The sequence below is a fragment of the Anser anser genome (assembly GCF_964211835.1).
Source record: "Anser anser genome assembly, chromosome: 14".
In the NCBI taxonomy this organism is placed as follows: Eukaryota; Metazoa; Chordata; class Aves; order Anseriformes; family Anatidae; genus Anser; species Anser anser.
In genome coordinates, this window is record NC_139735.1 from 21,437,316 (window position 1) to 21,452,191 (window position 14,876).

Below are 14,876 nucleotides of genomic sequence, written 5' to 3' on the forward strand. Positions count from 1 at the left end.
AAAGCAGTGTGAGTTTTCTGTATCTCCTTCCTAAATGGAGAAGTAGAAAGGAGTTCTAACAAAGACAATTTAGAACAGTTTGAAAAAAACATAATTAAAACCCAGCACCTGATTGCACCTGTACCAGAACCTTAAAGCCAGTCGCTTCCACCCCTAAAAAGGTGGTTGTTGTGAAGTCCAACTTTTAGATGCCAAAACAAAGTGTTGAGTTCTTTCTGCAAGCCAAAGAATGCCCATGGTCACCTAAGAATTGCTTGGCAGATGAGCATAGAGTCAACAAAATTCCCTGCTACTGTTCTTTGAAAAGAGCGACTCCCTAAAAACCGAGTGCAAAGTCCCTTAACTCAAGCATTATTACCCAAAACACCATTTGCCCAGAAGGAAAAGCCATCAATATTATCTGGAGGATAACTCATTTGACCTAAACCAAGAAAGCAGTATAACACAAAGCAGTCTCCTCAAGAAGAAATTCAATTAATTCTGCTGGATTTTTTTTATTTTAGAGATGAGTTAGCATTTGGCCTCAAATGATTCTAAAGAACACATGGTCTTCATGTGAACTCAAAGCAGACAATTAACTTCATCATGAAAGGAGTATTAAAAAAAAGAATAATAAATCATAAATCTTCCTCCATGTTTTTGCTTAAAAAATAAAGAAAAAAACACATCAATAAACATCCTCCTGAACTGTAACTCACTTCGCCTACTTCACCTTCTAAAGAATGCTTCAGAAAGAATCATCCCATTAGGACAGAGCTTTCAAACTGCAAGCAATTAAATAGCTAAAACTAATAGCTTTTCCCCTAGGGAACATTAAGAGGGACAAATTATTTTGTTATAAGTAAACTGAGTTATAAACCATCAAATATCTGTCAAAGCAAAATTTGTAACGCTACAGATTTAGTTAAACTACAAAATGAGCCATATTTCCTGTAGAAGGAAAAAATAAGGCCTCCAATAGCAAAGATCCTTTCTGTGGATACAGCATTATAACGTGCTTCGTTTCCCATCTTCGTATCCTTCTCAGAAGATAAACTTGGGATAAAAAGCGGTGTATCAGTACTTTTATTCTTGCTCATCTTCCTTCCTTTCATAAAAACAACAATTTTCTCAAAGTTATATTGATCTTCAAACACAATCCAGACTTTGCAGCTGCCTCAAAATACAAAATTTTCATTGGATTTCCCATTCCTTTTACTGAGAACTGTCACCACCTTTCAGGTGCAGACCGTACTGAAAAAGGAGATGTCTTTCTTCCTTCAAGTAAGTTTTAAATTAATAGATGTCATACCTTTCAGATGGTTCTGCTCGCTGTTCTGCAGGCAAAGTCTTCTCTCTCATCCCCTGCAAGTTAAGTTTAGTTCAAGACTTAGCTGAATATGTACAGAATACACAAAGTACCAACAACCACTTCATGTGTTTTTTTGTGGTTTTTATTTTATTTATTTATTTTTAATTTTATAGCCCTGAATACACCTCACCTACTTAACGTTGTTCCCTAATTCAGCATTGTGGGTACAGTTCAGTTAAATTTTGGGGCTAAAGTAAGCATCACTGCTTCACTCAGCATTGAGGACAAACTGATAGAACACTAAATCAAATTTGTCAAATCCTCTAACAAAGAAAGTAATTATTTTAAACAAAATGACAAAAATTGTGTGTGTGGGGGGGAGAGTTTTCATCAAAACTTGTGTTTGCCAACCCCGTAAAAGGGACATACTTTTCTGTTTTCTATCATTTATGAACAAACAAGGAAAAAAAAAAACTCTACCCCCCTAAAAACTAAGCAGTTGCTGCTACATTCATTTTAGAACTTTACCAAATGGAGATTGTGCTGGCTAAACAATACAGAGATTGAAAGAGTTAAAAGCAATAAGCAACCAGTATTACTGTCCACTTTGATTTCCAGCCTAAGAAGCCCATACACTTAACACGTGGTCATTTGTACACTCAGACTGATACTGGAAACACAGATGTTTTCGCAGAAAGAGATGCCCATTTAATTTTATGGAAAATTTATCAGACTCCATCTACTCCAAAGCAATCAAAACCGATAACTCAGCACATTGTCAGAACTCTCACTTGGAGCACATAGCTCACCTGGAATAGTTTACACAGAACACGAGCATGTTTCATCAGTGACAGCTTTGTGTACATGAGAATATAAAAGGAAAACATTTCTGTCTTTTAATATTCTTTCACTGAGAACAGGATGACTCAATAGCACATCATGACATCGTGAAAACAACCACAAGACACTGAGTGTTCCAAAAACAGAATTAAATCCATAAAAGCTCAATCTATTTCACAATGGTTCCCACTGCCTTAAAGCTCGCCTCAAACATACTATCAGTACTTTTTGCAAAGATAGGATAACAATTGGTTTGAGAAACATTCCAAGACTGGAAAAAAAAAACAGGCACATAAGGACTCAAAAATGTACTCACTTGGTACTTTGTGTCTACTCTCTGGCAAATTTTGCTGGACTGAGTAGTTGAAGTCGGTGATGGTTCAGAATACCGCGTATAACGCATCGGTTGACGGTTTACCATTGGTGTCACAAGTCTCTTAACAGGTGGAGGCTGGAATGCATTCTGGGATTCCAGCTTTGAAAGGGAAACAGCAATCAATTTATCCTTACGTCCACCCAAATTAATTCCAATATTTATTGATGAAAACAAATTACAGAACTATAAACCTCCCCCCATCGGTCTTGGCACTCAGTGAATACGATTTGAAAATTCTGAAGACCGTTCAACTTGTAGAGGGAAATCACCAGAAAACCAGTAACGAAATCCATAAAGCTATATATAAGTAGCCAAAGTCTGACTGAATTCCGTTTCAAAATTTGGCAGTTAGCTTCATAGACAAAATAATTCATGCTACCATAATTAAAATAACCCATGTTCCTAGAATATGCTCCTATCTTTTCCTCTGCCCACACTGTGATTTTTTTTTTTCAGTAGCTTAATTCATTAATTTAACATTCGAAGTGTTAAGCAACTAATTATACAGGCTTCTGGGCTTCACATTCCCTACATTTTCCCTCTTCAAAGTTACACAAACAATAGAACACACTCAAAAAAACCAACTTGTCAGTCTTACAATAATCTCATTCATTAAAATATGATCCAATGCTTTACATGTGCATTAGATGCACTTCAAGTAGTGGGTTTGACTTGCCTTTTCAAAGCATTTTCACAGACCAGAGTTAATTTTTAACACAGACCACTGTGTGTTCTGCAAAACTGACTTAACTGAACTGTCAGACAGAAAACAAACCCTAAAGGCTACAAGATTTACCGATGGCTCCGCCTGCAGTCTTAAGGATCAGAAAATACAGTCTTAGGAAGCATGCTATTGTTCAAATCAATACCAACAGGAAATTTTTGTTTACGCTGCAGCTTTAATTTCACAGTATCTCCCAGCTCTTAGTAATAGGATTCACACTCTCTCTAAAGTATATAAAAATACATCTTTCTAAAAAATATTACATTCAGTTTGAAACCTTGAATAAGACATGTTTTATGTAAGTTCACAAATCTACTTCGAGTGAACGACGGTTCATTGCTGGTTTTAAAGGTAAAAAAGAAAAATATTAATTCCCCCAGTTAGGCATTTAATACACCAAGAGCTATTCTGCCTGGTACAGTTCCTTGAAATAAGAAAAATACCACATCACTGCTACCCACTGCAGAAGTTTAGCCCGAGTGCACAAGTGTTCCGTCAACCGCATGTTCACTTTAGCAGGAAAACACACGATCGTCTCCTCAGCAAATAATTGCTTCTCATCACGGGCTACCCTTCTCCCGCCACCATTATGAATTCTAGTATTATGAATAGACAATCTATCTCCTTTCACCCACTGACAGCTGCGTGCAACATTCATTTAGTGGCTGACAATTTCAGGCTCTCTGTTGCAAATCTGGCAGATCTTTCTTAATGCCTTATCACAGGTGTATTGCTATAATATAACTGAGAATTCACACCAGATTTGGTTTTAGTTATTTGGATAATATTTATGATATACTTCACTTCTCCATGCCCTTGTAATTTGGCAGATGGTGAAAAGATGGTCCAGGAAATCTGAGATGTTTGTAAACTCTGAAGTGATTGTAAACTTAATTATACATCCATCCAATCAAGGAATTGGCACAGAAACTTCTTGAGACACTGTCCCTTTTCTCATTAGAACAGAAGATGAAAAGTTTGCACATCTTGTTATTTCCTTCAGTCACCTGATCTTCAAGTGGTCATTTAAGGGTTTTGCAATTTAATAAGCCCAAGGATACCCCTAACTAAAGTCGTCAAAAAAAGATGACTAGTTTTCATTTTTTAAAGAAAATGAAAGGAAATCATGCTTTACCACACCATTATCACCAGTTCTGTGCTACCTCCAAATAGGAATTTAGGAGCGTTAAGATTTATAGCGTCAGAAAAGAAAAAGAAAAAAAAAAACCTCTACCCCCCTAAAAACTAAGCAGTTGCTGCTACATTCATTTTAGAACTTTACCAAATGGAGATTGTGCTGGCTAAACAATACAGAGATTGAAAGAGTTAAAAGCAATAAGCAACCAGTATTACTGTCCACTTTGATTTCCAGCCTAAGAAGCCCATACACTTAACAAGTGGTCATTTGTACACTCAGACTGATACTGGAAACACAGATGTTTTCGCAGAAAGAGATGCCCATTTAATTTTATGGAAAATTTATCAGACTCCAACGATGGTTCATCGCTGGTTTTAAAGGTAAAAATGAAAAATATTAATTCCCCCAGTTAGGCATTTAATACACCAAGAGCTATTGTGCCTGGTACAGTTTTGCAATTTAATGATACCCCTAACTAAAGTCATCAAAAAAAGATGACTAGTTTTCATTTTTTAAAGAAAATGAAAGGAAATCATGCTTTACCACAGCATTCTCACCAGTTCTGTGCTACCTCCAAATAGGAATTTAGGAGCGTAAGATTTATAGCGTCGGAAATTAACAATTTTCCTCCTCTTTACTTTGAATGGTGATAAAAAGCACAAAAACTAGTTTTCTGTGCCCGAATGAACACGGAAGTCTGTACAAAGTCTATATGACCACTCAATCAGTATTTTTCTATTTGTGATCATTTCTTCAAGAGAAAACTTGCCTCAACGGGAATTTTAATATGCAGCTTCACCCCAAGTTGGGGGACAAGATAAAACGACTTGGTGTGTTCTAGAGTTGTTGCTCTCAACTTACAAAGATAACATAATTCTTAACCTGAGTAATCTTCACAGCCCATCATCTACTGTGGATACATGCCAATATTAACTTGATTTGATGTCTATGTCGTCACTGAGGTTTGAGAAAATTTTTCTAATAGTGATAAAGCATTGAAAAAGTTATCTACCTCAGCTTAAGACATTATTGGTTCTTACCTTTCTTCGTTTGGACTGGAAGTCAGTAATATCCGGTTTATCTATGTCCGGAGGCTAAGGGAAAAAACAAAGCATAACTATTAGAGGGCAATTTTTTTTTCCTGAGAGAGAGGGTTCCCTGCAACAAAAATGTGGGGGTTCATGGTCAACTTACACAACACAGCGGCAAAAGAGATGTCATTCTTTTAGCATCCTGTTGAAAAAATAGCGCAATAAATTAAACCGGCCACAGCGTAAGGAAGAATAGTTTTATCTTTATCCTTTGATGGCACATTTACTAAGTTTTATAAACACATGAAGCAAAAACAGATTAAAAGAAGTGCTATTTACCAACAAAGCGGTTGACAGCTTCTCCACTGCCTCCAAGATGCACCACGCTGAGGTACTCAAGGTAGCGTGGGACCACACAGTTTCTTCTCTAGCTTTCGCTCTCTTTTGTGCCTGAAAAATTAGCATTTTAAGTGTTACAATGGTCAATTCTCAGCTAAGGAGGCATGTATTTTATGTCCCAAGGCTACACTGATGATACAATCAATATATTCTGATGACAGAGAAACATGCAGTCACTGGGAGTTCAAGCCATAAAGAAGAGAATACATTCGGAGTTTAATGAAGTTTACCTTGGGCCTCAGTGCATCTTGCACGTGCTTGTTGCACGAGCAATAAAAGAACTCCGTACTTGTAAAAGGTCAAGACGGATGATGCCAGGACTGCTAAGGCCTCCGAAGCAGTAATCAGGGAAACAGAACTCAAGAAAAGGCTTGTGGTACAGAAAGCATTTTCAGTAACAACACAGACCTCAGAGTTTCACGATGGTCTAAGTGTACCATCTTAAAATCAGTGTATACAATCATAACCAGGAACTAGTTTTACTTCTCTCTTGCTTCCTCCCTTCCCCCAAGATTAAAGTTGGCTGCAAATCTTTGTCTTAAAAGATAAAGATCTGATTTAAACTGTAACAGATCTAAACATTACACTGAAAAAGTAAACTGTTTATTTGCACCACCCAACTTCAAATATCAGTCAAAAACTTCCTTTGGTGTGACTTTTTTTCTTCCCAGGTTAAACCCCTCATATAACCACACTGTGCTTATCACACGATGTGAAGACAGGAAGCAGACCACGCAGCATGTAAAAACACAAGTGAGACTCACAGAACCACAGAATGGTTAAGGTTGGAAGTGACCTCTAGAGATCGCCTGGTCTACCCCCCCGCTCAAGCAGGGCCACCCCGAGCAGGTTGCCCAGGACCATGTCAAGTCAGCTCTTGAAGACCTCCAAAGAGGGAGACTCCACAGCCTCTCCGGGCAACCTGTGCCAGGGCTCCATCACCCGCACAGTGCAAAAGCATTTCCTGATGCTCAGACAGAGCCTCACGTTTCAGTTTGTGCCTGTTGCCTCTTGACCTGGCACTGGGCACCGCTGAAAACACAATGGCTCTCTATGCTCTTTGCACCATCCATTCAGGTATTTATATACACCAATAAGATCCCCCCTGAACCTCATCTCCTCCATACTAAACAGGCCCAGCAGTCCCTGCCTCTCCTCAGAGGAGAGGTGCTCCCAGTCCCTTGATCTTCTTGGTGGCCCTTCGCTGGACTCTCTAGTACCTTGCTGTCATTCACAGCAAGCAGCAAGAAGCAAGCTACTCTCTCCTTTAAAAGCCTAGTATTTTGGTTCCTCTTTTTACCATAATGCAGTAATATTGTAAAAAACAAAAATAGCCGACCAAAGAGGGTTCCCAGCTTTGCACCACAAGGTTTCAAGGTTTCCCGTAAGTGAGGTACTTGTACTGCCCTTTTTCCGTTGCACAAATGGACTGTCAGAACAGAGCCAGCAAACCCGCGTTTTCATTTTCTTCAAATTCCTTTTGATTTATCGATAAAAGTCACTTTCATTTAAATACATTCCTACCAAACCTGATTTGACTTTCCTTTTCGATTCAGCTCTAGCTAATCAGAGTTGTCAGCAGTTTTTATTTGCTATTTCCAAGAACTCTTGGGGGCAAATAACTCTCTCCAAGAACTATATGAATCATTCAAAACAGAAAGCATGTTACTGCTTATCTTGGGACTGCATTTAGTCCTGCATGCCTCTGTGTACCAGAAGAACAAAGGATCAGCAAAGTTGATTTTAGATATTTTCAAAGACTGCAGGTTTATACAACATATCCATAGCATGAATGTAGGCATGCTTGGAAAAGAAGATCCACAGATAAATATTAGCCAGGTTTGACTACTGTAGCTTTTGCTACCATAAACACAAGTTTTCAAAGTTATGCTGTCATTGGTTTTTTTGCATCAAGTTATTTTAACGTAATGTAGTCAGAGGCAGACAATGGCACTTGAATGGAATTTTTTGAAAGACCTAACAACAGAGGAAACCCCAACTACCAACAACTAGCCCAAACTGTCATTCTTGTTCTTTCTGACAAGTATTACCTGTGGTAAAAACTGTCATTAAAGAATTTAAACAGAAATCAATCTCGTCTATTTTTGTAGACCAAGAGGGTAGAAGAGCAACTGTTACCACATATTCAGCTCCCTGCTCAAAGCTCCTTTGGCAGTGCCGCTTTTTTTATTTCCATCACTATTTCCCACTACACTACTTTCTCATACCTGATAAGGTTCCGTCTTTGGCTGCCTTGATCTTACAGCTGCACCACCGGCATAGGCCGTCTTTCCGGGGTAAAATGGAGAAAACCCAAGCTGGTTTTGCTTAAAAACAGACGTGCTTCCACGTACCTACGGAAACACAGTATGAGAAGTGGATAGAAAAACAGGTACACATTCAAACTGATTAAAAGAAATACTGTGCAGTACTTACAGGACACAGTCCTCCAAAAACAAATAAACTGAATGCAGGTTTCTTAGAGCTAGCTGCAGAATGCTGCGAGAGGGAATGAGTTCTTTCATCTTGTGTGGGCCAGAGCAGTGACGATGAAGTATTTTTTAAAACTGCAACATCTGCCAAAATGACGTATGCTAGATGTAAATGCCTCTCGTACGTACAGAACTTTAACAATAAAGATCACACTAATTCAAGTTCTTCATTACAGAAAAATAAGCATGACTTCAGCTTCTTTAAATAGATCAACTTCACGTACAGACTGAAAACCAAGTATCACCTACAAACTTGAAAACTGTTCACAGAGCTGCAAGTAGTTTTCAGCAATCTTACCAAGTTAATACTGTGCTTCCAATGCAGATATTTTTTTCCTTCAGGCTAAGATAAAAGAGGACCGCATAAACATCAGTGCATTTGTACGGACAAAGCTTTTTTCTGTGTTGGTAAAAGGCTGGAGGCCAGCACAGATCATAATCGCATAGGTTTTAAACCTGGAAGATTCCCCAAAGGCTGCTCTAAGAGTTAACGATCTTCTGCCCATGTATGTTTTACGAAGACACACCAGAAAGTTCTAGTGCACTCAGGTTATATTGCTAAAGCCCAGCAACTCTACTCTCAGCTGTACAAAAGTTCTCTGCAAAACCTGCTGAGCACATGTCAGTCCCTGTCTATATGGGGGACTAGAAAAAGCTGCAAACCTGCTGTTCGCCCTTTCAGCGAGAAGACCTACGTACCAACCTACATCGACACGATGCTTATTTTTTATTTTAAAATGGTGTGCTTTCCTCAATGAATTTGGCAAAAGACATGAAAGTATTGACAGCTGAAGCCTTCTACCAAGAAAGGTCAAAAAACAGCCTATAGCTTATGACAGAGTAGTTTCTTTATCTTCTCTTGCTGAAACACAGGAAAACATCTCGTGTTCCTATTTGTCACCTGCACTTATTCACATTTAACCAGCTGTCTGTTAGATATTCTGAGTCACTCTTCCTTCTAGACAATCAGCCTAGTTGTCAAGCTACGGCAAGTCAGCCTGATTTCCTACCGTCCCAGTTCAAAATTTACATATAACCTAGCTGAACGTGTATATTTCAGCATTGACTCTTTCTAACATCAGGGTATCATAAACGTATTCCAAAGCACGCTTCTATTAAAAAGGTGATAGGATTATATACTTCTAAAACACTAAAAATTCAATTTAATTCTCGCATCCAAAGTTGACATTCACCTATTTTATTTACTAAGGTGATGTGGAATATTAAAGAACGCAAGGTACTTCACATTAAAAAAAAAGTCAATTAAACAGAGAACACAAAAATCACCTTCATCAGATGCTCTAGAGGAGGAATCACTGGTTGTTGAGATGTTATCATCGTCTTGTTGAGAGGTAGAATCTTCTATTTCTTTTATCAAGGACAGCCTAGGACTGCCAATGCCAAATACAGAAGATGTCGAGGGCTGACAAGGTGGGACAGGAGAATCCAGCGTGGTATAATTCAGACGGCTCCGATGAAGAGAGGGCCTTGTTAACACAACTGGGAAGTTCAGTGCTGATCTACTTGTGGATGGTTCTAGACAAGAACAGGGAGATAATTAGCTTTGCTATAGACAAGCTCACAGAAGCCAAAACCTGTTTCCTATCGACAGCCATGCTATTGCCAAGTTCTAAGCGCAAAAAGAGAGAAGCCAAATTTAACTTCTTCCTCACCCAGATACGGTTGCATCTAACTGTCTGGCTACAACAACAACACTGCTTGCGATACACAGTATTAATGTTGCATCCAGAAGTAGTTAACTATGAGGTTTTACAACACCACATTCTGACCCCGTGCTCAAATGCTCTAACGCTGACTTGGCCGTTCACTAAATCAAACATATATACTCCTTCTCCCATGTACAGCTTGCAATAAGCTTTACAAAATTTGAGATTACACGGTAAATTACAGATAACACTGCAGCTTCCATAATATTGGAACAAAGGTTACATTAATCTGAATACACAACATGAAAATGAACGTTTGCAGTACTTTTTTCCCAAGTTCTTCCATATCAGCTCACGTTAGAGGCAAAACATCATCTCCTACCCATTAACTATTGGGATTTTGACCCAAGGGACAAGGATGTTGACCCAAGTAACCAGATGAGCATTTTTCCCTCTTGAAGCAAAGGGTCTGCAAACAATGCCAGTGGCCTGGAATAGGTGGCCTTGAAGTCTATCTTGCTAAATGAATGGAACTATTCATGGGTATTTTGCCTGATGAAAGCCTACTGTCTCTCCCAGGAATCTGGGCAATTCAAATGACTTTGAGCCACTATCCTCTTGATACTTGAACTGAAGCTTAAACTAGTTAGTTCAATCTTCATAACCACTGCAGTACCACTAATTAGCTCTCCAAACCATGAGCAGATTTTTAGGACAGCACCATTTGAGATACAGAAAGTTCTTCAGGCGGAAGGCCACCCAATATAGGCTCCAGCACACTGATACCTCAGAACTGAAGAAACACATTGGTTTCAAAATGTAGTAATAATTAAAAAAAAAAATCTTATTCTTAAGCATAGTAAGCAACACCCACGGACAGCAACATAAGCTGCAAAAGGTTCCAGGGTGTCCACCTGCTCCTGATCTCCTGGAGTTAGCAAGCTTGCAGTGCAGCTGTTCTTACTGAAAGCTCCTTTCACGCAGTTACATAGGAAAGCCAACATGTGTTCCTCAGTCACGAAGACCTTCTCTATTCTTTTCTCCAAACTCATTCCCAAGCTACAGCTACACAGAAAGCCATCAATCTCCTTGTTTACAATTAGATGAGATTGGAGGCAAAGATATTTCCTCCTTATTTTTTGATTCTGCCAACAACAGAAGCAACTGACTTTCCACATTATCTATGGTTACCTACGCACGCTCAGACAAAACTTCTTTACTTATTAAAAGCTGACTTCCCCAAAACAGCTAATTTAAGAGAAACTCAAATAAGAATAGATGCAAATTTATACAACAGGACTACAGGAACAGTGAGAGGCACTGGATATAAGACAAATTAATCTTTCATGAGGTAAAGGAGTTGCAAACCTCGTTGCCAACGGTCCAAATACCTTTTCAAAGACACCCCCTCCCCCCGCGTAGACCTTAAAGTTATTGAATATTTTAAGGATAATAATCTCATAAACCACATCCGTGCACAAGTTCCCCAGTTCACCATCAAGTTAACGAGGAACTTTACTAAATTGATCAAAGCCCAAAACAAAAAAAAACCAAAACAAAACAAACAAAGTCGGGACACGAGACGGAATTTTCCTCTGCCATTCTAGCATCTAGTCTTTTGTTTCGAAGACTGCAAAACAAATTAATTTTTTTAATTGCCTTAGGCAATTAGACAGATTTTCATTCCATATCTTTTAAAAGATGGAAAATGCAACCCAGCACACTTGCAAATGACTTATTTTCAGCATTTAGCACCTGGCTAATAGAGTACCTAAAGTTAACTGATGCCTTCCAAGAGCATAAGATGTATGCTTCGTAACTGTGTATACAGTTTAAAGCTAAGACGGTTTCACAAACAGTTGTTTCGACTTTTTTGATTGTTTGTTTTTTTTTTTCATTCTGTCAAAACCCTCATTCCAATTTCCTTTTGAAATTCAGATTCAAAACTAGAAATCTGTGAATAAATACAGATGGCCAGAATTCCAAATGATTTTTCACATACCTCGTCTACTAATTCCTGCTGGTTCAGGCGTGAATCTCTCATCGATTATGGTATCTTCATCTGAATAATCGTGGTGATAGTTTACCGGAGTCTCCTCCTGGTTTGCAGATTCATTTCTGTCTACACACTCCTCCTCACGCTTATTGAAATACTTCTGCAGCCAGGCCGGTACAATATTTTTCACCGTTTCTGTCATTCTGCTAATTATTCCCTGCTTGAAAGAAAAAACACTTGTTTAATTACAGAAACACAGTCAACAGCATATGCTGCGATACCACCTTCCACGGACCTTGAAGACAGATATTATACAGCAAATATTCAGAAGACGACGACGAGGTTGATCCCTGGCATAGGATCGCTACACTTCTGGTAAACCTAAAATTCACCTAAGATTGATTTACAACTACCTATCACTTTCTGCACTTCCAAGTGACCTTGGCAAGGTTCAAAGTTTTGAAACCTCTGCCAAAATTCACCAGCAGGTCGTCAATCTGCAAGGCTATCAGGAAACTCTACGCCTGAACAGCTCCTGACCTACAGACTTGTTCCAGGACTCTTCCTCTTCGCACCCTCCCGTGAAAACCAACTAAACCAGAAGTTCAGCAATTATCTACTGCGACAGTCAGGACCATACTACCCATTAAAATCAGTGAATCTAAATATTTTCAATTTTAGTAATGCTGAATTGCAGTGACTATACGCACAAAAAACAGTTCTGCTCTCAACAGTCAGGCTAACCCAGAAGATGTCCTGGAAGAAACACAGCTATAGCTATAGCACCAGCACCTCCTCTTGCAAGAGCCTTCTAAAGCTGTTGCTGTATTTTGTAGAAGACTGACTCTGCGGCATACATCGGGTACGATCGGAGAATTCCCACCTGACCGAAAGCCCCAGGAACTACGGTTAAATAAAAGATAAATTAATATAAATGAATATAATTAATAATAAAAATTAATAATAAAAATTAATATCCAGAAAGCTGACAATCATGAGCTAGGCATCCTGCTAATCATCCCTCCTGCAGGCAGGGGGAAAAAAAAAAGGTAAATTAGATCCAGGACTAGTTCCCAGGAACTTTGAAGCTGCTAACTATACTGCCTACAGTGCCCAGGCACCTTCAGAGCTTAATGGTAAGAGACAGAGGGTTTGGTGGGCTGTAATTAGGATCACAAGCACACAAAACACATCTATTTAAGTATTTCTAAGAATCGACTTATCGACTAAAGTTGTAGGGGGAAGGATGAGAAAAACAGCGGGGTAGGGATCAGAACCAGAGGTATAACCTCACAAAATCGCATCGGTCGCTTTCGTGCCTCCCCAACTGCATCACTGAGAGACAATTAACATTAAGCCACAGAACCTTCTGCAGAGTGGACATGATATTGAAGATAAACTGAAATTAATTGACAAATGCTCTAAGCAAGCTATCTGCTCAAAGCTCGTCCTTTTACGTTATGAACATTTGCACGATTCGTCTGGTTACAAAGCTAACTGCTATAATAAATGCACACATGTAACACCTATCAGTTTGTCTATTTATCAAATCATTAAAATTCTTCCCCGATAAGTTACTGTTAATTTGATCTGCGCTGGATGTGCAGCAGCCATTCTCTGTGCAGAATCCCCCAGATATCCCCACGCACGTGTTTGCTCTGGCACACTCTTTAAATAAACCTACTGGAAAACACGCAGAGATAACAGACAATGGAAAAGTTAGAAAACCATCTCCACTGATTATTTTTAATCCACGTGTAAGGTTTATCAGTTAGCTACACAGTGTCGGCACACGCAAGCTATGGCACTTTCAACATTAATGCACTGTTCAAGCCAGAGGTTTCAACGGTTGCTCTGTAAGCGTGGGGAATGTTTGCATTGCCCTTCCAGGCCAGCTTTAGATGGACAAGATTGATTGTCAATATGTGGTATAAGGGACTTGGCATTTCTGCAAGTGATAAAAACCTAATTGAGCAGCTATCCATGCGTAGCGCTCCCTTGGTTTTGCATATGATAATCAATCCCCTCAGCTACGTTGCTCATTTAATAGCGGAGAGGTTTTGGCTGAACAAACGTGCAGAGGGCATCTCCAGAGCATCTCTCTGGGCGTCCTGACATTTCTTAGCAAAGAGCTGCTGGGAGGGATCTCGGCGCGTCCCCCCTCCAGCACGGGGATTTTCACACCCCGAATTGACGGACCGCTTTCACCGTCAACCTGCTGTACCCTACAGCACAAACGAGAAGCAAAGCCTGGCAGGTAACGTTCAGAGAATTGATGATGGGCTGAGGAGGGGTGCAGGGAGCGGGGAAAGCCCTGGGGGTGGCACTGGGGGTCCTGAGGGCAGCGGGCTGGGGGTGAAGGGGAGGGGGAGGAGGGGGGTAATGGGCTGGGTAGAGGGGTAAGGGGGTAAGTAAGGGGCTGAGGGGGTAACTGAGGGGGTTAGGAAGGGGCTGAGGGGGTAACTGAGGGGGTTAGGAAGGGGCTGAGGGGGTAACTAAGGGGGTAACTAAGCCGTTGAGGGGGTAACTAAGGGGGTAACTAAGCGGTCGAGGGGGTAACTAAGGGGGTAAGGAGGTGGGTAGGGGGTAACTAAGGGGATAAAGGGGCGGGTAAGGTAAGGGGGTAAGTAAGGGGGTAACTGGTGGGCTGAGGGGGAAGGGCCCGCTGTGGGGGGGCCGCTCCTCACCCGCTTGCTCCTGGCACAGGGGGGCTTCGCGGCGCCCAAACGGTGGCGCCGCCTCTTCACCTTGCCGCCGGCCGCTCCTCCTCCTCCTCCTCCTCCTCCTCCTCCTCCTCCTGCTCCTCCTCCTCCTGATCGGGCTCCTGGGCTGCCGCCCGGCGCCCCGCCGCCACCGGCCCTGCCACCGCCGGCCATGCCGCTGCCGGTCGCGCCGCTACCGGTCGCGCCGCCCGAGGCCATA

At 40.5% G+C, this 14,876-nt stretch overlaps 1 protein-coding gene across 3 annotated transcripts; it reads right to left on the bottom strand.

The window, feature by feature from the left end:
- Positions 1-5,053: 5,053 nt before the first annotated feature.
- Positions 5,054-12,171, bottom strand: LOC310881566 (nuclear pore complex protein Nup153-like). 3 transcript variants are annotated; one of them, XM_083799012.1, is made up of 6 exons: positions 11,961-12,171; positions 9,579-9,827; positions 8,028-8,153; positions 5,740-5,850; positions 5,564-5,602; positions 5,054-5,463 (listed from the first exon to the last, which is right to left on the bottom strand). In XM_083799012.1, exons 2-6 carry the CDS (start codon positions 9,627-9,629, stop codon positions 5,383-5,385), a joined length of 408 nt encoding a protein of 135 aa, XP_083655138.1. In that variant the 5' UTR covers positions 9,630-9,827; positions 11,961-12,171; the 3' UTR covers positions 5,054-5,382. The 3 variants fall into 3 exon arrangements, 2 of the variants coding, with proteins under 2 accessions (XP_083655138.1, XP_083655137.1); XR_014572451.1 differs by lacking the exon at positions 5,054-5,463 and having other exon boundaries at positions 5,472-5,850; positions 11,961-12,165; XM_083799011.1 differs by lacking the exons at positions 5,054-5,463; positions 5,564-5,602; positions 5,740-5,850 and having other exon boundaries at positions 7,903-8,153; positions 11,961-12,165.
- Between the last annotated feature and the right edge of the window lie 2,705 nt (positions 12,172-14,876).